The sequence below is a fragment of the Enhydra lutris genome, unplaced genomic scaffold (genome assembly GCF_002288905.1).
Source record: "Enhydra lutris kenyoni isolate GAN:26980312 unplaced genomic scaffold, ASM228890v2 scaffoldscaffold77, whole genome shotgun sequence".
In the NCBI taxonomy this organism is placed as follows: domain Eukaryota; kingdom Metazoa; phylum Chordata; class Mammalia; order Carnivora; family Mustelidae; genus Enhydra; species Enhydra lutris.
The window spans coordinates 4,393,665-4,419,843 of NW_019154161.1; the positions used below are offsets into that span (position 1 = coordinate 4,393,665).

The following is a 26,179-nucleotide window of genomic DNA, read 5'->3' on the forward strand; positions in this document are numbered from 1 at the left end:
TTAGACCCTTTTCTATCTTTTGCATCTTGGACTGTGTTCAAAATAAGCAGTGTTTTTAATATAAGAAATTATGCTGTGAAAAGTATTCAATGCCACCAATGTTCACGACTTATTGTCACGTGAAAAAAGTTAGTCAAATGACATCTCGTTTTACATTTACCTAGATAAAAAGGGCAGGAATACAACTAAGTATTAGCACTTACTTCATCAGTAGGATTAATTTTGAGTTTTACTTTCATTTCTAGGCTCTTCCAGATTTTGCTAAGGTTCTACATTAAGCAGAGTTTTGTTTTGTTCTTGTTTATTGGCCATGAGAATTAAAGTTGTTAACAAAAACTACAACTCCCAGCAGATATCGTGTCCCCAGCTTCTGAAGACCTGCCTCCTAATGGCGCAACGTTCGCTGGGATTCGTAGTCCAGTAGTAGAAGCAAGGTGGGACGCGCAGTACCGGCACAGATGACATAGGAGGAATCACCACGGTGTTGACCAATGGACAGTGGGGGCCAGACCTGAGTGATGTTCGCAAACCCAATGGGTGAGCCAGTAGGCCTGAGTGACGTGTTCTTCAGCCTACGGGTGGCCTGTGGGGGCGGGGCGGTGAGCGGCAGCCGTAGTGCGAACCATGGGAGGCGGCTGGTGGTGGGCTCGGGCCGCCCGACTGGCCCGGCTCCGCTTCCGGGGGGCGCTGCTGCCGCCTCCGCGGCCCCGGAGCGGGGGTGCCCGGGGGTCTTTCGCTCCCGGCCACGGCCCCCGCGCCGGGGCTTCGCCGCCCCCCGTGTCCGAGCTGGATCGTGCGGACGCCTGGCTCCTCCGGAAGGCACACGAGACAGGTCTGAGGCTGGGGTTGGCCACGGTGGGAGAGGGGATTCAGGATAGCCGAGCTGTCGGTGGACGCGAGTAGGGGGTGGGGGCAGGGCTCCTGCTGGAAACTGGGCTGGGGCTCCGGATCGAGAAGGGCTTCCGTATAAGCGCAGGGAAGCGCTTGCTGCAAGAGCGCAGTGTGTCCGCAAAGACGGGCTTGCAGATGGGACGGTATGTCCGGTTAGAGGGGTGCAGTAGGGATCCGAGAGGTTAGTCGGGCTAGGACAGGCAGTCTTATAAGATTGCACTGCCTGGACGAGAGAGATGTCCAGAGAGCGTTAAGGGCGGGGGAGTTGCCTACTAGAGGGGTCCGTGTTGGAAGAGCCAGTTCAGCCTGGAGGCGACCACTCTGCATTAGGCGGGAGCGGGGATCCCCACGAAGAGGGGGCGAGTTCCGGATTGGACAGAGAAACAACCAATAAAAGCGAAGCTCTGGGCTGATTGGAGGACCGGGTGATCCAGGCTGCAGGGGGCGGGGCCTCCCGTGCAGAGAGGGTAGATAAGAGGCTGGGGTAAGTAACCCCCACCAGCCGGTTAGGGCCCCACAAGGGACTTGAATGGATGTAAATAACAAGGAAGGACAGACGCAGATAGTTGACGTTGGAGGAACACTGAAGGGGATAGCTGGAGAGCGCCCTGAAGTGAGGGAACAGTTTGTCCCGGAGGGAGATGCACGTGTATGGGGGTGGGACATGGGCCGGGGTGACCTCTTGGGATCTGCCCGCCCTCAGATTTAGGTCCTGCATTTTTGGTTCCTAGATGCTCCTCCAGATTCTAAAGACTGTCTTGGCTCTTTGGTGCTGCGGAGTTTGGGAGAGAGGGCTCAGTGTGGACAGGAGCCAGACAGAGTTTGGAGGAGGGTGATAAGGTTCGGTGGAGGGCTGCCAGGACTAGGCTGGGATTCGGGGTGAATGGCATGGTGGGATAACACTGTCTGGGCAGAATGGGGGTGGGGGCAGGGTTTGAGCTAATGCTGATTTCTCCCCCCCCCCCACCATTCCCCCTCCTGTAGCCTTCCTCTCCTGGTTTCGCAATGGCCTCCTGGCATCCGGCATCGGGGTCATCTCCTTCATGCAGAGTGACATGGGTCGGGAAGCTGCTTATGGTAAGTGCAGACCCCCACCCTGGCCCCCCACTGGGGAGGTAGATCCCTCCCCGCCCCAGCCTGCCCATAGTTAAGTGTAGAACCCCTCATTCTTTCCCCTGCCGGAAGCCACCTCCCCCTCACTTGTGTTGACTTTCCACCCACCCACCCCTACTTCGAGGACACTGGATCACCCGCGTGTGTGCCCCCAGGGAGGGCTTTGGGTCCTTGCCCAAAGATGAGGGTCCCGACTGAGCCCCTCATGCTGGCTCAGCCCTAGCCTAGTCCCACTGCCGCCCCCCAGCCCTGTTTTTGCTCTCAACCCAGCTCCCCACTCCTCCTCTGGCTCTAAAGCCCACCTCCACATCCTAGACACCCCCTCTGACACCTTCTCATGCCCCTGAGCTTGGCTCTGTACTGACCCCCACCCTGACTTTGTCCCATCCACTAACCCCACCTCAGTCTCTTGACCCAGCTCTGCCCCTGGGTAATCGGGTTCCCACACCCAGGCCCCCAGCCACCCCACAGCAGACAGCCCCCGCCTGGGAGCTCAGGCCCTCCCTCCCACTGACTGTGCCCCTCCCTCCCACGCTCTCCCCCTGCACAGGCTTCTTCCTGCTGGGCGGCCTGTGTGTGGTGTGGGGAGGCTCCTCCTACGTGGTGGGCCTGGCGGCGCTGCGGGGACCCATGCAGCTGTCGCTGGGGGGCGCGGCGGCAAGCGTGGGGGCCGTGCTGGCCGTAGGCCTGCTCTGGGCTTGTGCCGTCGGCCTCTACATGGGTCAGCTGGAGCTGGATGTGGAACTGGTGCCCGAGGACGACGGGACAGCGGCTGCCGAAGGCCCCGATGAAGCAGGCCGCCCACCGCCAGAGTGAGTGGCTGGGCCATGGGGAATGGCCGGGCACTGGACGGCCAGGGGGCCTGAGGACCGAGACATTAAAACCTGACCCTTCGCCGGCTCCATGTTCTGCGTGGTGGTTCCTAGGATGGGGCGGGAGGTGGGGAGGGGCGGGCATGGGAACCAGCCGAGGCAGGTGGAGGGAACCGAAGAGGAAAAAGGAAAGGAGAGAGGAGCCCCGAGGCCCCGGAGACAGAGCCACAGAGTGGGAGAAGGTGTTTAATTTTCCAGGCCCACCAACTGGGCTGAGCTCAGCCTTCTGGCGGTGCCCTCCGGGCCCCACCTGTCCCTCAGGGTCCGGCTCTGTCGGCAGCCCTCCAGTCCTCAGTCCCCCTTCCGTTGCACCCGGGTCCCGGTGGTCCCCGGGTAGGACAGGCCCAGGGTGGGGTAGAAGGCCTCGGGGAGGGTGGGGCCTGGGGCCAGCCTCTGCAGGTGCGGGTACACAAGGCCCAGCTCCGCGGGCCCGTAGCGGATGGTGCCCGGTGTGCAGAGGCCCCGCACGACGGGGGGCAGGAAGCCCGCGTGGAGGAGGGAAGGTGGGGGGTCCCCGGGAGGCCCCAGGCCCCAAGGCCGCACCAGGTCCTGCTTCAGGGCCCCTGCCCGGATGACAGAAGTAAACTCGGGCCGTGGCAGGGCCGGGTGGCCAGACGACTCCTCGTCCCCACTGTCCTCCGGGTCTTTAGCCTGCCCTGGGCCAGGCTCCACTTTGATGCGTTTGCCCCGGCTCCGGGGGACCTCGTCCTTGTCTAGGGGGGCAGCCTGCTTCCCTTCCCCTGGAGGCTCTGGCTCTGGAAGAGGAAGATACGAGGGAGCAGTGTGTGCGTGCCCCCAGCCCTCAGTCTTCCCATCTGTGGAATCAGCTGAGCTCAGTGGTCTAGAGCTGGGGGGGGGTCTCAGCTGGGGCCAGTCTGTCCCCCAGGGGATCACGTGGCAGTCTGGAGACATGTGTGGTTGCCACAGCTAGAGATTGGGGGTCCTGCTAAGTACCCTACAGCTCCCAGGACAAGCCCCCAGAGCCGAGAAGGATCTGGCCCTCGAGAGCAGCAGAGGGGAGATGGACAAGTGCTGGCCTAGACCCGCATTGCCCGACAGAACTTTCCTCGATGCTGTTCCCTCTCTGTGTGCTCCAATGCAGTAGCCACTGGCTGCGGGAGACTGCTGAGCCATTGGAACGTGGTAAGGGTGACCAAGAAACTCAGGCTTTCATCTTTAATTAAACGTAAGTCACCACATGTGGCTCGTGGCTTCCAGACTGGAAAGCTCAGGTCCCCGAGACCCCTTCCCTGGGAGCTCCTCGGGATGAAGGGGGAGGTGGGGCTCACCTGTGGGCTCTGGCTCGGGGCTGGAGGTGTCCTCACAGGCCACGCTGGCTGGAAGCTGGAAGGCATCCAGAGGGGTCTGGCCGCCCTCAGCTTGGCTGGGGACAAGACAGGTGGGGTAGTCCCCACCCCATGGCACTTAGGGCTCATCATTGGAACCCCAGACTCCAAGCTGGGTTCTAGCCCAACTTAGCCCTGTCTGGTGAGGCCAGACCTGGGCAGCCTATGCCCCCTGCCCCTCGAATGTCACCACCTGGGTGTCCCCTGGGTACTGCCTGCCCATCTCCTCTCAGGGTCTTTCTTTCAGACTGCTGCTTCTCTCGGGAGCCCCAGTCCAGGCCATCAAAGCTAGAGATGGGGGGGGTGTGAGCAGAAGCCATGTCCCCTCCTCCACCCGCACTGCCTGGCATTTCCCAGACCTGCCCCAGTACCTGCCCCAGCCCCTGCCCTAGCCTCTTCCCTGGGCTCCCAGCCCCTGTCGTGTCCCGTGAAGTCCCCCACAGCAGCCAGGGAGGTCTTGTCACAAACCAGATGGGACTGTGACCCTCTCCAGCCTTACACCCTGCCATGGCTCCCCAGTGCCCCAGAATCCAGTCCCTATCTTCTGCCTGGGGCTGAGGCCACTTCAAAGCCGCCGCCTCACTCCTCTCTGCCCCCTGAAAGCAAGGTCACCCCACCTCTGGGCCTTTCCTCCTACTGTCCCCCTGTCTCCTTCCTGTTTTCAAAGCCTTCTGGGCTTGTCCTCTTTGAGAAGCCCTGCCCCCTTGAAGAGGAGCCCCCCCCCAAGATGGAGAGAGATGGCGGAGTATGTAGAGGGGTTCTGAGTCCCCTGTGGGGCCCTCACCTGAGCACGTAGCTGACCCAGAGCACGTGGCGCTCCCCGGGGCTCTTGCCGCTCACGGCCACGGTGGCCACGGACTGCAGCCACACGAAGCCCCCAGCCCGCTGCAGCCAACGGTAATAACCGGTCATCACCTGCCCCTTGTCCAGCACTGGGCCCAGCCCCGGGGCCAGTGGAGGCAGTCAGAGACAGGCGGAGAGGAACATGGGGCGGGAGAGGAAGGCAGGACCAGGGAGGGGACGGTAGGGAGGAGACAAGGGCAACAGTCCAGAGGGGCAGATGGAAAAAGACCGAGTCAGGAGGACTGAGCATTAGCTGGGCACAGGGGCCTTCTGGATTTTTAAGGGCGGGGTGGGGGGGGGGAGGCTCAGAGAGAGAACACAGCCCCTTTCCACCCGCCCCACGTCTGAACTGTGGCTGGGGGTGCGGGGATCGGGGCACTCGGGCCAGGGGTGCTGGAGAGCAGGGTTCTTACGGTCCAGGTGGCTCTGGCGGATCCTGGCTGCGTCCTGTCCATGGACAAACTGGTAGCAGCTGCGACCCACGAGCTCTGACGGCCCCAGGTCCATGTGGTCGCTGACTCTGAGGACAGCGGGTGACAGAGGTGGGAGGGGGTCTGAGATCAGGGGGGTCGAGGACAAGAGGCGGGGCTGGCTCTGGAACCACCAGCGTACAAGACCGGGCGCTGGAGTGCTTTGGGCCTCAGTTTAACCCTGGGTCAAATGGGCATAATACTCCGAGCGTGGGGACGACGGCCCGTTTCATTTTCCCCTCTGCGTGGCGCACGAGACAGTGGAGGAGAGGAGAGGCAGCGAGACCCAGTGGGTCGGGGAGGAGTGGGGGTCTGCGAAGGGGGCCTCGGGTAAGCCCCGCCCACCCTCGCCGCCGGCCCCGCCCCAGCCTCCTCCTTCCCGTACCTCCGCCCTCGCTGCTCTTCCGTGCCCCCCCCACTGCCCCCCAGGCTCCCCAGCTCGGCTTTGACTGCCCGCAGCCCCAGCTCTCCCGCGTGGCCCCATCCGCCCGCCTCGGCCTCCAACCCCGGTACCTGCTCTCACAAGCAAGGATGGTGAGACCCAGGCTGAGACGGAAGACGATCATATGTCCGTGTAGTGGCAGCTCAGCCAGTGGGGCAGGGGGCAACGTGTGACCCAGAGCCACGAGGCCCAGGGAGCGGGCCCGAAGGCGCCCCGTGACGTGGATGACCTGCAGGCAGCAGCGGGGGTGGAGGAGAGGCCTGGCGAGGCCGGGGGGGGGGTGCGGGGGGGCACGGGCAGGAGGACCACAACGCGGCCGCCGGGCCTGGCTGTGGCTGTCACCCACAGGTGCCGGGGCACAAGGACATGGCTGGCGGGAACGCGCGGGAGGTCTCCCCAGGTGGGCGGGGGGACTCCGGCGTCAGAAGCTGGGGCCGCAGAGCTCACACTCACCTTGTACCCCGAGGCCTTGACGTGCAGCCCCCGCTTGGTGAGGGTAGACTTCATGCGGATGAAGAAGGAGCGCTCCTGGACCCGGGAGAAGGGAGGCACCTCGGCCGCGCTGGCCTCTAGGGAGGGGAGTGAAGGAAGGTTAGGGGGTCCGAGGAAGAGACACAGGCCCCTCCTGCCCCCTGTACACCTAGCCAGACAGGGTCATGGCCACAGCCTAATGGGTACATGACCTCACTGAAGTCGTATACCAACCTCCCCTCTGAGCGGCAGCCAGCTGGGTCTCTCTAAAGCTCAAATATAACCCTTTCCCTCCCTGCCCTGAAGCTGCCATGGCCCCCTAGGACCCTGGGGGTAAAGCCCAGCTCCTCACCTCAGCCTAAAACTTGGGCAAGAACCACCTCCCGCTGACAACCATCTCTAGCTACAAACTCCAGGTCTCAAGTGGGATAGCTCCTCCTCCAGGAAGCCCTCCCTGATCCCCAGGCTGGGTCATGCGTGCCTCTGGGGTCTTCCACGTCAGCCCTGACCACTCTGGATCATCATTCTCAAGGGACTGGTCAGTCTTCCCCACCTGGACTGTGAGCCCAGAGGGTAGGGCTGGGGCTACTGTCATCGATGTGTCCCCAGCCCTCCCCAGCACAGAGCAGGGGCTCAGGGTATAGAAACAAGTAAGACCCACAAATACAGATTATAAATCCAGTGATAGTCTTATAACTGCTCACACCCAGACGAACCTGTGACTGGATCTTGGGTGCAAACCTAACCCCCCTCTCCAGCACACTCCCGTGTATCACAAACATCTCCCAAGCTTGCACACGCTGCTGATAGCTCGGAGGCTTTTAGTGTTAAGCAAACCCAATATAAGTGAGTCCTACTTACCAGAAAGTTCACCTCTAGTCCCCCAACATCCCAGTCCCCCAACATTCCAAAAGGAACTTTCAGGGTACTCTCCCAACACCCTCCCTCGCCAACATGGAGTGGAATTTTCCACTCGAGGGAAGGCCTGGGAGCACAGATGCTGCAGCTAGAAGAACCTGGGCTGGAGTCCAGATTCACCACTGACAGCTGTGGGACCTGGGGCAAGGAACTTAACCTCTCTGTGCTGTGCCTCAGTTTCCACCTGTGCAAAATGAAGACTGTTCCTGCAGGTGGGGCTGTGATTAGGGTTCAGTGAAACTATGCCCTTAAAGACAAAGCACCTGTAAAGGCCAGGGAGTGTGCGCTGTTTTATTATTACCAAAGCCGGGTTCCAGGGGTCACCCACAGGCACCCATTTCCACTTGGCGGCCAGAGGGGGTCTTTCTAAAACTCAAGTCTTGGGGAGCCAGGCAAACTTAGGCAGCTTAGGCAAATTTTAGGGAGCCAAGACCTGTTGCCTCGGTTTGGCTTCTGATCATTTTACAAAAATTTGCTTTGCACAGCTCAAAGGAGAGCGGGTTTTGTTTAAAGAAGACATGGCTGGTTACCGTGTACCAGGTGTCCCTTGACCTACCCTCAGCCGCCTTCTTTGGGGGCCCTTGGAATTACCGATCTCAGGGGTGTCCGCAAGCGAGGAGGAAGACGAAGAGGAGGAAGAGGAGGGAACGGAGGGCGGGGTGGGAGGCCCCGGGGTCGGAGCCCGGAGCCCCAGTTGCTCCAGCACCTCGGAGTGGTCGCCGGGATGGATGTAGTCGAAGACGCTGCTACCCGTCAGCTCCACCTGCCGGCAGAAGAGGGGACCGCAGAGAGCGCGTAAGATGCGCGCGCAGTCATTCGCCTGGGGCTTCAGCCTTGCGCTCGCTCGCCTGCGTGCGAAGCTCGTGGCGCTTCAAGTCAGTTTTGTGTTTTATTCTTTATTTTTATTTTTTTAAAGATTTTATTCATTTATTTGACAGATATCACAAGTAGGCCGAGAAGCAGACAGAGAGGAGGAAGCAGGCTCCGCTGAGCAGAGAGCCCGATGTGGGGCTCCATCCCATGACCCTGGGATCATGATCCAAGCCAAAGGCAGAGGCTTTAACCCACGGAGCCACCCAGGCGCCCCAAGCCAGTTTTGTGTTTTTATTAGAATCTTTTAACCTTTACCCCCTCCCCCTTTTTCTTTTTTTCCTTTTTAACCTTTTTTAAAGGAGATACAAACTTGGGCTCTTATGCCTTCTCACTTCAAGGCTGGTGGGCATTAAGGATTTTCTGCACCTGCTTACTCTAGAAGCCGCGAGCCTACTTCTCACAGCCTCCCTTTGCCCAGCTCCCACCCCACACAGCGAGCAACGGCGCCCCGAAATGAATCACAGGATATCCCAGTAGCGGCGGCGATGAGGATACACGCAGTGGAATGGCTTTCGAACTCTTAGAGTTAGAACTTCTCAGACAGACAGACTACCATCCAGTTCACCCGCAAGTCTCCCAAAGCAGTCTCCCTTTGCTCCACACCTCCCCCAGTCCAGTCCAGTCCAGGTCCCCATCCCCCACCCCGTGTTCCTGCCCCAGCGTCCTCCCTGCTCTTCTGGCTTTCAGTCTCCACTCAAATTCGCCTACTAAGTTACTCATCTGACTATGCCTCCCTCCCCCAACCTGAGAAACCTCCCAGAACTCCCACTGCCCCTGGGTTTGGGCTCTCATGCTTCCCTCTGTCCCTCATCCCTCCAAACTCCTGCTTATCAAACCCTTCCCTGCACCAGATGCAAGCCTTTACTCCACTCCCCCACCCCCGCACCCCTTCCGCTTGTCCATATTCCTCCTCCAGGCATCTCCAATAATTCACTGAAAAAGTGCTCACAAAGGCCAAACACTGAGCACCGACTTTTCTAAATTTACCATTTGGTAAAACCTTGGTCAAAGCGATGGGAGGGTAGCAAATTGTGCTGAATGGACTGGGGAGGCCTAAGATGCCACCAGGAAGAGCCAGGCCCCCCAGGGGTGGCGATGTGCGGTTTCTGCTTTTAGCTCTCAGTGCCAGCTGCGGGAGCCGGGGCAGAAACAGCTGGCGGAAATAAAGACAAAACACAAGCCAGTGCACTAAAACACCACAGAAAATCTCCCACAGTTGCCAAAACCCAAGCTCTCCCAATACAATGGTTGCAAGTCTCTATAATTGTTCAGAAAAAGCAAGTTTGGGGGAAAACGGTGCATTTGGCAAATGTTCATCGACAAACTGATCTTTCTGCTGATCGGTTTTCTTCAAACTGACCTGTTACTTTAACATACCACCACCTCCTGGGGTTCCCACGGGGTGCACTTTGAGAACTTTGAGAACCATGGATCCAGTTCACTTTTCAGGCGGGGATGGTGAGGCCAGGAGAAAGGGCATGCATGCACAGCAAGGGAGAGGGTGGCTGAGCCCATCCGGGCAGCCTGCCGAGGGCCCCTTACCTGTGAGAGACCTAGATAAATGGAGACGGTCTCGGAGATGTAGAGGAACTTCCCTTCCTGGTTCAAGGCAAACACGAAGCCATCCAGGGACTAGAGTGGGGGAGAAACAGAGAGAGGGGAGAGGAGGGCTGGGCATCTGTCTGTCCAGCGGGTAGGTGGTAAGACATTCTGAAATCTGGATCTCCACCTAGGATGGATTAATCCTGGGGTGGGGGGGGGGTCCGTGGCGGTGGGGCCCCCCCCCCCCATGGATGCTGGAGAAAACCGTGCTGCTCTCCAGAGGGTGGCCACCAGGTGGCAGCAAGGAGCACCAGGCAGGGCGGGGCCTCACCTGCAAGATGTGTCCTCCCAGGTGCTGTTCGAAGACTTCGGAGACCAGCGCCACGCGGCCCCTGTGGCCTGGGGCTGAGGACAGAGGGAGGGGTGAGGCTGGGGCCCGTTGGTATTCGAGCCAGTCTACAGATCTGCTTCTCCCCAGTCCTGGAGCTGTCTTGGGGGCAGGTCGGGGAGAAACCTGGGCTTGTGGGGAGGGGGTGGAAGGGGTGGAAGCAGGCTGAGAGGCAGAGGCAGAGAGAGGCCAGAGGGCGCAGGGAGCCGTCCATCCGCCCATTCATTCAGAAAGTCTCCCTGAGCCCCAGCTGTGCAGCTGGCCCTGTGCTGGGGACACAGAGGCGTCCAGGAGGGCCTGCCCCTCCCCTCATGAGGAGTACACAATACGCAACATGTAAGAAACTAACAAATAAAGAATTATCATCCGTGCCGGTGCCTTGAAGGATTGAGAAGGTGGTGTGAAGTGAGGGCTGTTGAGGGAGGGGGTAGAGACTAGAGACGACAGAAAGACAGAGAGACATTCGTCCAGAGAGCCAGAGAAAAAGAAACAGATATTGAGAGACAAAGACACTAGACAGACAAGCAGATGGACAGAGACATACGGAGGGATATAAAGGAATACAGAAAGAGAGAAGGACATTGAAACTCAGCAGGAAAAGGACAAGCAGGTCTGGGTGCCCGGCTGGCTTAGCCAGTGGACCAGGTGGCTCTTGATTTTGGGATCATGAGTTTGAGCCCTGCATAGGGTGCAGAGATTACCTAAGAATAATTTTTTTGTAAAGATTTTATTTAGGAGCGGCAGAGGGAGAGGGAGAAGCAGACTCCCCACTGAGCAGGGAAGCCTGACTCGGGGCTCGATCCCAGGACCCTGAGACCATGACCTGAGCTGAAGGTAGATGCCCAACCGACTGAGCCATCCAGGTGCCCCAAGAATAAAATCTTAAAAAAAAAACAAAACCCTAAACCCCAATGAGATGTCACTTCACACCCCACTAGGATGGCTAGAATTCAAAGAGAAATGTTGGTGGGATGTGGAGAGATCAGAATCCCTGTGCATTGCTGGTGAGAGTGGAAAATAAGGCAGACGCTCTGGGAAACAGGATGGAGGTTCCTCAATAAGCCACACATGGGTGGCACCTGGGCGGGCTCAGTCAGTGAAGCGTCTGCCTTTGGCTCAGGTCATGATCTCAGGGTCCTGGGTTTGAGTTCTGCATCAGGCTCCTTGCTCAGCAGGGAGTCGGCTTCTCCATTTCCCTCTGCCCCTTGCCCATTCTTGCTTTCTCTCTCTTTCTAGTGCTTGCTCTCAAATAAATGAATAAAAAAAAAAAAAAAAGTCACACATAGAGTCTCCTACTACACAACCCAGCAATTCCGCTCCTAGGTGTAGACTCCCAAAGAACTGGGAATAGGCGTTGTAACAAATACTCCTTCCTAGATGTTCACAGTGGCACCATTCCTAACAGCCAAAAGGTGGAAACACCTCAACAGTCCAATGACGGCTGGACAGATAGATAAAATGTGCTGTATTCATACAGTGGAATATTATTCAGCGAGGAAAATGAAGGAAGCGGGAAATGCGGGCTCTAATACGGATGGACTCTTACAACGTCACGATGGGGGCACCCACTGGGCTCAGTCGGTGGAGTGTGCAACTCTTGATCTCGGGGCCATGAGTTTGAGCCCTGCATCAGGCATGGAACCTACTTTATTTTTAAAAATTTTTTTATTTTTTTTGGAGCCTACTTTTAAAAAATGTGAAAACATTACACAAGAGGCTACACACTGTGTGATACCGTATCTATGAATTGTCCGGAGCAGGCAAATCCATAGGGACAGAAAGCAGACTGGTGGTTGGGGGCAGGGGTCATGGTGGCGGGAGGGAGTGGGGATGGGGAGAATCTGCTAATGTGGGGGGGGTGTTTTTTTTAGGGGAGGAATGAAAATGTTTTGGAACCAGATCAAATGGGGGCGCACAGCCCTGTGACTGTACTGAGTACTGCTGAATTGTGCACTTTATTTTTATTTTTAATTTTTTAAAATTTAAGTAGGCTCCACACTGGGAGCCTTGATCTCACATCCCTGAGAACAAGACCTGAGCTGAGAGCAAGAGTTGAACGCGTAACCTACTAAGCCACCCAGGCACCCCCTGTACACTTTTTTTTTAATTTATTTTTTTTAAAGATTTTATTTATTTATTTGACAGAGATCACAAGTAGGCGGAGAGGCAGGCAGAGAGAAAGGAGGAAGCAGGCTCCCCGCCGAGCAGAGAGCCTGATGCAGGGCTCGATCCCAGGACTCTGGGATCATGACCTGAGCTGAAGGCAGAGGCTTTAACCCACTGAGCCACCCAGGCGCCCCCCTGTACACTTTTAAATGGTGAATTCCATGTTATATAAACTTTACTTCAATTTTTTTTTTTTTTTTTTTTAGTATTTATTTGTCAGAGAGAGAGAGAGTGTACAACCTCGGGGAGCGGCAGGCAGAGGGAGAAGCAGGCTCTCTGTTGAGCAAGGAGCCCGATCAGGGACTTGATCTCAGGACCCCAGGATCATGACCTGAGCGGAAGGCAGGCGCTTAACTGACTGAGCCACCCAGGCTCCCTACATCCAACTGTTGATTTTGGCTCAGGTCAGGTCATGATCTCAGGGTCATGAGATTGAGTCCTGCGTGGGGCTCCGAGCTCAGAGGGCAATCTGCTTGAGATTCTCTCTTTCCCTCTCCCTCTGCTCCTCCCCACTGCTCTCTCTCAAATAAATAAATCTTTTTTAAAAAAGATTTTTATTTATTTATTTATTTATTTATTTATTTGACACAGAGAGAGAGAGAGAGAGAGAGATTGAGAGATCACAGGCAGGCAGAGAGAAAGGGGGAAGCAGGCTCCCCGCTGAGCAGAGCCCGATTCGGGGCTCGATCCCAGGACCCTGAGATCATGACCTGAGCCGAAGGCAGAGGCTTAACCCACTGAGCCACCCAGGCGCCCTTCAAATTAATAAATATTTTAAAAATATTTTAAAAGAGATAGGGACGGACATGTGGTCACAGAGAAATTCAGACAGAGACAGAAGAAGACTCAGAGACACAAAGAGATGGAGAGAACAGAAAGGAGATGCCCAGAAAGACATACAGAGAAAGAGAGTGACAGGGGACATGGCAAATGAGACCGCCCGTTCCCACTGGGGAGCCTCTCCCTGACCCTGCAGAGAACCACCTCCCAAGGGGCCCTATGTCCAGACTGGGGAGCCAGGGGACTCAGTGACCTTGAAGGTCTCCAGGTCTGGTTCCAAGGGTCCAGGTCTGGGACCAAGCCCCAGGGCTGGCCCTCCCTGGCTGTGTGCCCTGGGACCAGTCCCTTTGCCTCTCTGTGCCTCAGTTTCCTCCTCTGTCAAGTGGCTTTGCCAAGAGCGCTAACCTCATGGGTGGCTGAGCATTCAGTCAGCTTAAGGAACAGAAAGGGCCCCGCCCCCTCCTGGCACGCGGCAGGTGCTCCCAGACGCGCAGAGCCGGGATTAGTATTAATAGTGTGATTACTATTGTTATTTCCAGACGATCAAAACACCAGGCGGTCAAAGCCTGCCTCCGCGCGCCCCTCGGGACTCGGCCCCCCAGCCCCGTCCCCAGCCCCCCAATGCCTTGGCCACGCCTCTTTCTCCCAGGAGCACCTCCCACTGTTTGCACCCTTTCCCCACCCCTGGCTGGAGCTCCAGGAACAATAAATGGGTGGGGGGGGGGTTGATGGGGACCCCTCCCCCGAGATGCAGCGCGAACCAGCGAACCAGCCGGGTGACAGGCAGGAACAATGCCGCCTGCTAATTGTCGCAATTTTCCCCTGTCATTTCTGCTAATTCCTTCATTTTCCCGCTCACAGGATCAGCCCAGGTCAGACTGAACGGCTGCAATTAACAGCCTTAATGGGCACGTCGGACGGGGGGGGTGCGCAGGGGGAGGGCTTGCTGTTCCCCCGTTGGGATGGGAGCTTTGGGGTCGGTACCCATCACCGGCTGATGCGTCTTATCATCCCCCAGCCTCCCCCTCCCCAAACCCAACTCCTCAGACTCCTCCCCCTGTGTTCCCGCCTCTCCCAGCAAATGCCTCAACTCCTCTGTCCCCCAAATTCCCCACGTGGGTCTTTACTGCTCCCAGATCTGTCCCCTCCTCACACCCAAAGCCCCAACCATCTCTCACTCATTCAACAAACATTTCCTGCCTTTCTCACTGCAGCCTAACTGCTGGAGAAGAAAATTGTTGCAGTTGTCATCACAGAGCTGGGACTGAGGGGACGCGGGGAGAAGGCTGCCATGCCCCCAGGTCTTGGGGGTCCAGTCACCTCCTACTCTCAACTGGCCGGAGAGAGTTTTGCTATCTGGGGAGGGGGAAACTTGGCTCCCTGGGACAGGCCTCTGCATGCACCTCCTCACTGGGCTCCCTGCTTCTACCTTCACACCTGCCACCTCTGTCACCTCCAGCTCCCATCCCACTTGGGGTAACAGCCAAAGTCCCCACCAAGGCCCATGAGGCCCTGCAGGACCTGGTCCCTGCTGTCTACCTCCTGCCTCACCTATTCCTCTCTGCCTTGTTGTGGCCTGCACCCAGCAACTGATTCTGCCTGCCTCAGGGCCTTTGCACTTATTCCCTTAGCCAAGACTGCTTTTCTTCCAGCTTTTCTCAAGGATTGCTTCCTCACCTCCTTCCAGCTCAAAGGTCCCTTCCTCAGAGAGGCTGTGCCTGATCTGAGAATGAAAATGTCAACCCTCCTCCCCTCACTCTGTTTCACAGACACCCAACAAATACTTCCCAAGCCCTTACTGTGCCCCCAGGCAGTGTTCTAGGCTCAGGGAACAAGGTGTCAAGGGGAAGAGACACAATGAACAAGAGAAAGAAGAAATGGTGTCAGATGACAATAGGTACTCTGGAAAGAAATAAGGCAGGAAAGGGAGACAGGGAGTGCTGGTGGGGCGGGGGTGGGGGGGTGGGGAGAAGGCCTTCCTGAAGAGCTGATGTTTGGAGGGAAGGGAGTTCCTGCAAGAGAGCACAGCAAGTGCATGCAAAGGCCCTGAGGTAGGAATGTTTTTCTGAAGAACAGCAAGGAAGCCTGTGTGTGTGTGTGTGTGTGTGTGTGTGTGTCCAGGGGTGGGAGGGAGTGGAAGAGGTGAGAGGGGTAGAGAAAGGAGATCAGAGAGGTGGGGGGCAGTGGGTCTCCCATGAAGGATCTGCAGGCCCACCCCTGAGGTCAGGGACTTTGTCCTGTCCCCGAGGGTGTCACTAGAACAGGGCCTGGCAGGGGGAAGGTGCTCTGTGGGTGTTGAATGAATGCTGACCACTGACACAAGATCCAGGCTATCTCCTCCCTGCACTTGGAGGTCCCCGGCTAGCCTTCAACATCGTTGTGCTGTTTCACCCACAGCCGACTGAGGCCCAGAGACTGGGACCTTCAAGGTCCCAAGAGACCTATGAACAGGCCAAGTCTGGAGGCTGAGAGGGTGCTCTCTGAAGCCAGTCTGAATCTCAGCTGGGCCCAGCTTGGCTGATGAGACCCTGGGCAAAGAGCTTCACCTCCTGGGGCTCAGTTTTCCACTTCTGTAAAATGGGAATCAACACTGCTTTTTCCTCCTGATGTTTTTTTGAGAGGCTTAAGTACGTTTTGTGTTTTTTTTTTCCCCCCACATTATTTGTATATACTGCTCAACACAGTCTGACATGGATTGGCTATTTTGGTATAAATGAAGAGGACAGGGCAGCACGTGCCCCTTCAGAGTGTGGGAAGCACCCTGCTTTGCTCTGACTAGCTAAGATGCTGTCCTCAGTTTCCCCCCAGGGGCGACTAAGGAAGCAGGCACTTGACCTCTTGCTGGGGAACCCTGCAAAGCAGGAGACGCCTCCAAATTCCTACTTCTGGGGCTACAGGAGGGAGTCCATACAGCACCTCCAACACATACTGTCCTGGACGGCAGGCGGGGTGGGGGGAGGGGGGCCCTCCAGGGAGTAGGGGCTGGGGGCGCCCGTGAAGTCCACGGTCTGGCCCCTCAGGGCAGTGTCCTCAGCAGGCTCCGGTCCCCTTCAAGGGCCCAGCCAGGCAGTGGTGGTGGGGGGAGCTGGCCGCCGCCGGAGGGGCTCCCTTGGCACCCCCTCCCTTCCTTTCTCTCCCCGCGTTCGGGACAATAGACAAGATGTTTATCCCCCGCCGGCGCACGTGTTGTTCGCGGTAATGACAGTAATCAGCGGCCCTAATGCCGCATTCTCTCCGCGCCAGTCAATTCGCCTAATTACCGCCTGGGAAGCCGGATTATTTAAATTTAAATGGTGATTTATTGCGAGCTTAATCAATGCTATTTTCTCTCCCCCCCCCCCTCCTCCCCTGGGACTGGGGCAGGAGGGGAATTGGAGCCCCTCCAACCTCACCCTAAGGACACCAGTCCCCTCTGGGGGGACTGTAGCCTGTGGTGCCCCCGCCCTGTCACCTGCGACCTCGGATTAACATGATTCACGGTCTTCTCATCGTTGAGAGAAGCAATAATACCTCAAACAGAAGTAATAACAGTAACATAACACTCCTGTGCATCTACCAATGATAAAGTTGAATTATAATAAAAGGAGCTAGCTCTCTGTGTTTTACCTAGCCTGTATTTTTACATAATGTCTATTTCATTTCTGGGTTTATCTCATTACCGGGTCTTGGCTACTAGGGTGTCAGCCTGTCGGGGGGGGGGGGGCTTGAATCAAGTCTGTTTTCTGCTGGATCCTGACGGCTCAGAGCAGCATTGGGCACACAGTAGCTGTTTAATAAACCACAGGCCCCAGCAATTCTGCAAGGTCACCGCCGACCCTAAGAAGTCACTAAGTATTGACTGCACCTGGATCTTTACACGCATTACCTCGCTGATTTTCATCTCAGCCCTCTGGGTATGCTTATGGACTTTCATCAGGATTCCCATTTCACGAGGCACAGAGAGGTCAGGCGGCCTGCCCCGGGTCACAACGCTTGGGGCGGGGGGGGGGGGGGCCGAGTAGGGACAGGGACCCAGGAGTCTTTCTGAAGTTCTCCATCTTACCTGCCACCTTATACTGTCTCCCTCCTGCTTTCCCAAACTGGGAATTCAAACTTCAGAGTCCTTGGGCTCCTTCCTGGGGCCCCTCAAATTTGAGTGAGGGGGTTTCTTGCCCATGAGTGGATGGGGAGGCCCAGGCGGCCCCCCCCAACCCCGTCCCGCCCATGGAGTTGCAGACCTTCTTTGTGATAATAACGATTTATCTCCCCTAATAAAAATAACGGCATTGGCTAGTGGTCGGATCCCTGGTGTTCCCGGGGCGGAGGGTGGAGGGGGGAGTTGCTTAGTCGGGCCAGAATGCATGAAATCATCCCTACCTCGAGTGCCCGTTTTACAGATGAACAGGCTGAGGCTTGGAGACTATCAGTCTCCGGGTTCGGGCACACAAAAGGTCTGGTTGACTCCCAACCCGGTGCTCCCTCTCAGCCAAGGAACTAGACGAGGGCCGGCGGGCACCTCACAGTCCCGCCGTCTGGCCTTAGCTAGGGCCCTGGGACCCCCGCCCCACGCGCATGCGCACTCACCGAGGCCGGCCGGGGGCCCCGCCGCCCGCAATCCCCAGGGTGGCGCCCCGAGGGCAGCGAAGCGGCGCAGGCGGAGGTAGGTGACGCTGAGGCGCACGATGGACGCCTTGTCCAGCTGGCTCGAGATGGCTCCGGGCAGCGGGAGCAGCTTGGCCAGCTCGAAGAACTCCAGGTTCTCCTTTCCGCGCCGCGAGCGCGCCGCGTTCCGGGACTTTTCCTTGCGCTGCGCCTGCAGGCTGGGCGGGCGGCGCGGAGGGGGCGTCAGCCGGACCGCGCGGCTCAGGGGGCCGCGGCCTCGGGGAGCCCCGCCCTCGGGGCCTCGGAACCGGGCTGGACGTGAGAAGTGGATTCGACATTGGAGGTGGGGGCAGAACCTGAGTGTGAATTCTGCACCCGGCCGTGGGGACAGAACCTGAGGTGTAAATAAATTCTGGAGGGAAGGAGCTGGAAGAGGGGAGAAATTAAATGTTGGGTATGAACTCAGAGGAAGGGCGGTGGGAACGGAACGCGGTGGGGGCTGTTTGTAGAACAAAGGTTGAGCTGCTCTGGGTAAGAAATTCTAGTTCCAGAGGGCGGGGCTGCAAGCTGAGTGTGAATTCTTCCAGGACGCCCTTGGGGGCGGGGCCACGGTCCGAGGGGGCGGGGCTTTGCTCACCAGGGTCCCGGCGGGGCCTTGACCACCAGCCCAGGCAGAAAGTCCCACGGGACGCTGCGGCCGCGACCTCCCCCGCACTTGACCTCGCCTCCGCTGCCACTGCTGGGGTAGGGGGCCGCCATCTCCGCGGGGGCGGGCTCAGGCGGGCCCAGAGCAGCCTGCGGGACTCGAGACCCGCGTCTCCTGCCGCGGAAAGGAGCCAGAGGCAGCGCTCGGTGCCCGAGGGGGGCCCCCGGGAGACCTGCTAGGGAAACTGAGGTCCGTGCGGGGTTCGGGGTCCCAGCAAGGAGCTGGGGCTGGATGGTGCCTCAGTTTCCCCTCCCCGGAGGCCCCAGGACGGATCCCGCTGCTCTCACCCTGCCCGGCCCCAGGCGAAGCTCGGGGCGAAGACGTGCCCCGCCGCCGCCGCCGCCGCCGCCGCCGCCGCCGCCGCCTCCCCCGCGCCGCCCGCCAGCGCGGCCGCCTCACGCCCGCGCCGGGCCGGCTCCCGCATACCAATAGGCGCACGCGGCGCGCATACGGATCCGACCGGCCCGCGCTCTGCGTGCCAAGCATGCCCAAGCCAGGCGGGCGGGGGGCAGGCGCCTCGCCGGGGCCCAGGCGCGCCCGGCTCCTGCCCCCAAAGCCCTCTGTCTCTGGGATCCGCTCTCCTAGTCCATCCCAGGAGTCCGTGTGCCCGCATCCGCGGTGCGCCCATTTCCCTGGCTAGGCTAAGGAGGTAAGGGGGCAAAGGGCAGGGACCCCACCCCATGCCCTGCCCAGGGACCCCCCCCCCCGCCGGCCCTTGGGGTGTGGCCATGTGTCCCGGCCGCCAAATATCCGCAATCACAACTTCCTTCCCGAAGACCCTGGCGTGCGAGCCACGGCCCCCGACGCAGTGGCCAGAGCATCAGCCAGAGGACGCCCGCAGGATGGACCCGACACTCGGGGCCCAGGTATTCTGGTATTCAGATCCTCCAGAAGCAGGAACGTGTTCAGTTTGGTCTTCATCCCTCCGGGACTAGGCGTTAAGGATACCCTCTCCCCCCGCCCGCCCCCCGTAACCAGGCCGCCCCCAAGCCTTTCCAACCAGGTGTCCAGATGCCCTAGACCTTGGTGCCCAGGTACCCAGCCCCCTATATCTCTGGGATCCAAACATCCGTGTCCCCCTTCCCCCAACCTCAGGCTACCCGCGTCCCGCTACCCTAGCCCCCCCGCACACTGGAGTTCGGCCCCCTGTTTCTTCAGGACCCAGGAGTTCCCTGGCCCCTCCTGCCTGCCTCCCGGCTTCCCCTCCCCACAGGACCCACAGCGCCCTTACCTGGCCGCGGGGCAGGCTCCGGGCGCGGCGTGGGGCCGGCCGGGCGGCGCAGAGGGGTGGCCCCATAGACCCCGGGGCAGGCCGGGCTCCGCGGGGCGCGCGGGCTGTGGCGGCAGGTTCCTCGTGCCCACCGCGGCCTCGCAGACTTGGGAGACGCGCGGACCGCGCTGGCAGGCGGGGGCGGTGTCTGCGGAGCCCCGCCCACCCAGTCTCCGCCCCCTCGGGCCAGCCCCGCGCCCGCCTCTCGGGCCTTTGCCGGTTCCCAGCGAGGGACTCCTGAGCTGCTGCCCCGCTGTCCGAGTCCTCTCCCACAACGACAGCTTCGGGGGTCCCCCCCCCCCACCAGAATGAGCCTCGGAGCCGCAGCTTCCGCATCTCGAGAGGGGAACACCGGAGTCTCCATACTCCATCCGGAGGAACTAGCACCTTAGTCCCCCAAGAGAACCCCGTGCTCCCGCGGCCCCTCGGGACAAGGCGCGCAACCACGCACCCAAGCTCCCTGTAGGGGCGGAGACTTGGCCTTCAGTACCCGAGCTAGGGATGCGAATCCAGGCGTTCGAGACGCTCTTTTCCCAGGAGAGAATTTCGGGGTGTGAACATGCCCTCGACAAGAAGGGAAGCCCCGCACCCCGAGACCCCTTCCCCTTATAAGGCCAGCTTTGACGTCCGGACCTATCCTCTCTCAGGGACTGGGACCCAGACCTCCGGAGATCAGGATCCTGGGTACTGCTACAGGATTTCTATTCCTCTAGTGCCCGCGGTTCTTGGTCACGCAGCTTCCAAAAAAGGAGAGGTAGACCAGACGAAGAGTGATGGGGAGCAAAGCAAAGGTTATTGAGCAGTATAGTACAAAGCTCCCAGAGAGGGAGGGGACCTGAGAGGGTTGCCCTTGGAGTTTCTATGTGTAGGGGGTTTTATGAGCTCTTTTGCGGAACTATCTTAAGCAACCGGGTGTGCTCAGTGCGGCCAATCAGGGTTTTGATGGCTCTCTGTCTACCTCCGAGCGTAATGCCTAGGTGGGGACGGTATTTTGGGGCTGACATCTGGGGGCTTATCTCTTAACCGCCCCTTGCTGGTGATAATGACAAAGGCTTTGTGGTTGTTTAATTTAGGACGTTTTGCAGAAGCAGTTTCTGCAAAAGCTGCAAAGCACAATGGTAGAGTGGTCCTCTCTCCAAGCTGCAAAACAGGATGTCGGAGCTGTTTCATCTTAGCTGTCCCGACTTCCATATTTTCTTGTTGGGGACCCTGGCCCTGACTCCCGCACTGTCCAGCTCACTGCTGACTTTATCTTCTTCCCCTCACCCCACCACAGGGACGGGAACCCCAACCTCTGAGCTCCCCCTAGGAGACCCCAGTGCAGTGCATGAAGATGGGGTCTTAGGAGAGCCAGGCAGGCAGAGAGGTCTGGGCAACCAGGCATGGCTCTGCCTCTGATTGGACAGATGGGGAAACTGAGGCACATACTTCTGAACAGTCCTGTGCACTGGCTGATAGAAACTCTTTTTTTTTTTTTTTTTTTTTAAAGTAAGCTCTATACTCGGGATGGCGACCGCAAGTGTGGTCACGGTGGCTCAGTCGGTTGAGCACTCGCCTTTGGTTCAGGTCATGATCCCAGGGTCCTGGGATGGAGTCTGGCATCCCGCTCCTTGCTCAGCGGGGAGCCTGCTTCTCCCTCTGCCTGCCGCTCCCCCTGCTTGTGCTCTCTCTCTGTCTGGCAAATAAACAAATAAAATCTCAGAGGAAAAAGAGTTGTGTGAGCTACCGGCTGAGCCAGCCAGGTGCCCCTGATAGGAACACTCTTCAACCCGCTCTTGACAACCACAGCCAACAGCTCAGGAATCCCTTTTGTTTCGCTCATTCTCTTCTCCATAGCAAGGTTCTGAGCTGGGCTCTATTACGAAGCCCATTTTATATCTAGGGAGACTGAGGCATGGAGAGATACATAGCTTCATTATTGTTGGTCTCTTCAGCCAATAATATTTTCCTGTTTATCCCCAGAGAGACTAGATGGGGTGTCAGGGTGGGGATTCCAGATCGGATTAATGGTTTCTGTCGCCTGACCCCACTTCCCGGCTCTGTGGCCTGGACCAGTGCTCTCCCAGGCCGTGAGAGGTACACTCATGCGACCCAACTGATTTATGATCACATACACACAGATTTTGTCATAGGGAAGAGCCTGACTGCTGAGGTTCAAGCCCCAGGTCTGCCACCTGCTCCTGTGTGACTCTGGGCAAGGAACGTCCCCTCTCTGGGCCTCAGTATTTTTCTTTGTAAAACGAAGTTGATTCCTACCTAGTATATACCTCATAGCACAGGTGTAAGCATTAAATAAGTTTATCCAGAAGTTCCCGAAGCGTGACCTGGGGACTGGTTCCCGAGACCCTCTCAGGGTCAATGCTAGGTCAGATTTTCATACGGAGATGTTTTCTGTCTTTTTTCACTGCATTCTCGCACTGGTGTCTGGTGGAGTTTTCTAGAAGGCGCACAGCATAGGGTATTACAACAGACTCAGTGCAGGAGCAGCCTTGAGGATCCGGTTGTCTTCTAGAATACCAGACCTGATGGACATTAGCGAAAGTGTAAAATAATGGCCCCTTCCCACTAAATCGTTGTGGATTGGAAAAGACTTTTTTTGAAAATATATTTTTCATAAAATGTGGTTAATGTTAACTGGTAATAGGTTTATGATTGCTGTTTAAAAATAAATGTCATCTTTAAAAAAAATTCTCTGTCTTAACGTCTGATATGGCTTATCAATCAAAAATAAAAGCTCTTTGGTCTTCCCTAAGAATGTCGAGAAGCCCTGAGACCAAAAATCCTTCTACTTGTGTGCCACTCAGAGTCACTGATAGACTCCCACGCACACCACTAAGGGCCTCTGTTTCCCATCTGTGAAATGGGTGAGTGGCCCTGGGGTATCTGCACCCTTCGGCGGCTCTGATGACACATGTGGGAAGAAACAGGATAGCTTCTGGGCCAGGCAGCATGTTTCAGGCGGGGGCCCTCCAACTGGGAACTGAGCATTTCATGAAAGGCTCTTGGCAAAGGTTTGGGAAATCCAAGAGGGCTGGTGCAGCACCCACGGTAGGCAAAACAGTGAGCAGTTAGCACCTGGGGCCTGAAGAGGGAGGGGAGAGAGAAGATGGTAGGGGATCCTAAGACTGCGGTGGCTGAGACCCTCATGGTCTCCTACCCAACACCTCTGCTAACCCGGCCTTCCCACCACTTAGCTGCATCTGTATGGCTCTCCATGGCCTCAACTCCACTTTGAAGACACTTCTCAAAGCAGCTGGGTAGAAGAGATGGGAAGGATAGTATGCCCCTTTGAAAGATAGTGAGCTCCCTGTCCCCAGGGAAAATCAAGGAGAGGAACAAGGATTTTGGTGGGTGTAGTGTGTGTTCTACATTTGATCTTAGCCAAAAGACCGAGAAGCGATGTGTAGTGTGTGTGTTCTAATGACTTCTACTTAAACATTCTTATTCTTCCCAGGTGGGAGGTGGAAAGTGGAGAGCGTAGGTTTAATCTTAAAAAAAAAAAAAAAAAAAAGATTTTAGGGGGCGCCAGGGTGGCCCAGTTGGTTAAGCCACTGCTTTAGGCTCAGGTCATGATCCTAGGGTCCTGGGATCGAGCCCCACATCGGGCTCCCTGCTCAGCCGGAAGCCTGCTTCTCCCTCTCCCACTCCCCCTGCTGGTGTTCCCTCTCTCGCTGTGTCTTCTATCAAATAAATAAATAAAAAATATTTTTTTTCTTTTTTTTTTTAATTTTATTTATTTATTTGACAGACAGAGATCACAAGTAGGCAGAGGCAGGCAGAGAGAGAGGAGGAAGCAGGCTCCTGGCCAAGCAGAGAGCCCGATGCGGGGCTTGATCCCAGGACCCTGGGATCATGACCTGAGCCGAAGGCAGAGGCTTTAACCCACTGAGCCACCCAGGCGCCCCAAATAAATAAAATCTTAAAGAAAATAATAAAAAATTTTAAAGAATTAAAAAAATAAAAAGATTTCATTTATGTATTTGAAAGAGAGAGAGAGCATGAGCAGGGGGAGGGTCTGAGGGAGAGGGAGAAGCAGGCTCCCCGCTGAGCAGAGAGCCTGATGTGGGGCTCGATCCCAGGACCCTGGGATCATGACCTGAGCCGAAGGCAGACCCTTAACCAACTGAGCGCCCCCAGGCGCCCAAAGAGCGTAGTTCTAAGGAGGTGACTCAGTGGGCTTAAGTTCTAATTCTGGCTCTACTTGGGTTAGCTTGGGCAGCTTCTTTCCTCCCTGTGTCTCACTATCCTCATCTGTAAAATGGGGATAATCTAACAGTCCTTACCAAATAAATGAACCACATGAACCCTCCTTGCTACATTGATGTGACTCTCAAAACTAGAATACTAGTGAAAGAAATAAGTACTAGAAGAATGAAAGCAGAATGAACCCATTTTTAGAAGGTCCACACACCAGCAAAAGACACAACCTATTACTTAGGGATGTGATTCCGGGCCCTATGAGAATAACAAGTAATAATACATAAAGAGAATGATGAACGTGACGTTCTGGGAGGTAGCCCACTCTCTCCAAAGACTCTGGAGGAAGAGGACACCGTTGGCCTGGGGGTGGGGGGCAGTAGAATGAGTCTCCCCGCCGATGGGAGACGGGAAGAATAGTAATAGCTACTATTACTACAACAAGGCAGCTGCATTTTGTGCAATCTCTCGTTTGTACGATCTAGTTTACAATAAAAATTAGGAAGTGGGGAAGGGAAATATTATGGGTTGGCTTGCATCCCCCCCCCAAAAAAGATACGTTTGGAGTGTAATCCCCAGTACCTGGGGAAGTGACCTGATTTGGAGGCGAAGTCTTCACAGAGGTAATCAAGTTAAAATACCATCATGCCACAGGTCTTAAACCAGTAGGACTGGTGTCCTTAGGAAGCAGGGAGAGGGGACACAGACGTGCACATAGGGAGATCGCCCTGTGAACAGAGGCAGAGATCAGGGTGACATGTATGCAAAAGCGAGGGACAAGGAAGATGGCCAGCAGGCCACCAGAGGCTAGAGGAGAGCCTGGAAGATTCTGGCTCAGCCCCGGAAGGAGCCATCCCTACTGACACCTTGATCTTGGATTTCTGGTCTCCAGAACCGGGAGACAGGTTCTGTTGGTTAAGCCCCTAGATATGTGATGCTTTGTTAAAGCAGCTGTAGCAAAGTAATATAGGGGGAATGAGGAACAACTACTAGTTGTATAGGATTTTGGGGGATGGGGTGATGACAATATTCTAAAATTGACCGTAGTGATGGTCCCACAACTCTGCAAACATGCCAGAAACCATTTTTCAAAGGGTAGTATAGGGGAGCCTGGCTGGCTCAGATGGAAGAGTTTGTCACTCTTGATCTCGGGGTCGTGAGTTCGAGCCCCACGCTGGGTGTAGCAATTACTAAAAAATAAATAAAAATTAAAAAAAATAAGTACAAGGGCAAAAATGTATGATATGTGAAATATCTCAGTTACGCTCTTATCAAAAGCTAAACAGGAAAAAAAAAACAACAAGACATTCCTTTTGGGGTGCTGTCAACACTCAGTGGATTATTCCAACAAATATTTCATGAGCATCTATATGCTGAGCTCTGTGATCCGGACAGAAATCCCAGACCTCCTGGGGCCAGCATGCGTGCATGTGACGTGTGCGTAGCACACGGCAAGTGACTAACAAAGTTGAGCATTTGTCATTGTGTGGGCTGGTCCAGCCTTCTCTCCTGAGGTGTCAGAAAGGGGCTGCTGTAAATCGTGGTGTTCCTCAGCCTCATTTCTCCAAAGGCGCTCATTCACTTATTCTTTCAACAAACATTAATGAATGAACAAGTACAATGAAAGGGAAAATAAACAACCTTGGACTACCAAAGGGACTGTAAACAATGTTAAATAAAATATTAGTGCCAGGGGCGCCTGGGTGGCTCAGTGGGTTAAGCCGCTGCCTTCGGCTCAGGTCATGATCTCGGAGTCCTGGGATCGAGTCCCGCATCGGGCTCTCTGCTCAGCAGGGAGCCTGCTTCCTCCTGTCTCTCTGCCTGCCTCTCTGCCTGTTTGTGATCTCTGTCTGTCAAATAAATAAATAAAATCTAAAAAAAAAAAAAATATTAGTGCCAGGATGGGGAAAAAAAAAAGATGCAAACTATTTAAGAGACAATAGATTGAGATTTATCATAAATAAAGAGTTCCTACCAATCAATAACAAAAGGCAGATGACCCAATACTGATAACTCAACAGAAAAAAAATGGTCAATAGCAAATCATAAAAAGCAAATCATAAAGAGATGTCCATGACAAACACGAGAAGATGCAAAACTAGAACAGTCATCTGAGAAACTGAAATTAAAAAGCCAACAAGTCATCCTTCTTTGCCTGTGGGTGGACTTCAAAACAGAACAAAACATGGATAATCTCCAGATTTAGTGAGATTTCAGGAAATGGGTTCTTTTTTTTTTTTTTTTTTTGAGGCAACTCGGTTGCAAGGGGAGATTTATTTTTCATCGTACGGCTTTCAGAATTCTTTTAAT

At 56.2% G+C, this 26,179-nt stretch overlaps 2 protein-coding genes across 2 annotated transcripts; one reads left to right on the forward strand and one right to left on the reverse strand.

Moving 5' to 3' along the window:
• The first annotated feature begins 615 nt into the window (after positions 1 to 615).
• Positions 616 to 2,906, forward strand: LOC111160704 (transmembrane protein 160). Its single transcript, XM_022524013.1, has 3 exons — positions 616 to 832; positions 1,876 to 1,968; positions 2,555 to 2,906. The coding sequence occupies exons 1-3, from the start codon at positions 625 to 627 to the stop codon at positions 2,818 to 2,820; spliced, it is 567 nt and encodes a 188-aa protein (XP_022379721.1). The 5' UTR covers positions 616 to 624; the 3' UTR covers positions 2,821 to 2,906.
• LOC111160703 (neuronal PAS domain protein 1) lies at positions 2,883 to 18,455 on the reverse strand. Its single transcript, XM_022524012.1, has 11 exons — positions 18,334 to 18,455; positions 17,679 to 17,914; positions 10,113 to 10,186; positions 9,782 to 9,871; positions 7,958 to 8,129; positions 6,431 to 6,546; positions 6,049 to 6,206; positions 5,479 to 5,585; positions 5,007 to 5,154; positions 4,166 to 4,260; positions 2,883 to 3,631 (listed from the first exon to the last, which is right to left on the reverse strand). Exons 1-11 carry the CDS (start codon positions 18,453 to 18,455, stop codon positions 3,168 to 3,170), a joined length of 1,782 nt encoding a protein of 593 aa, XP_022379720.1. The 3' UTR covers positions 2,883 to 3,167.
• Positions 18,456 to 26,179: the final 7,724 nt, after the last annotated feature.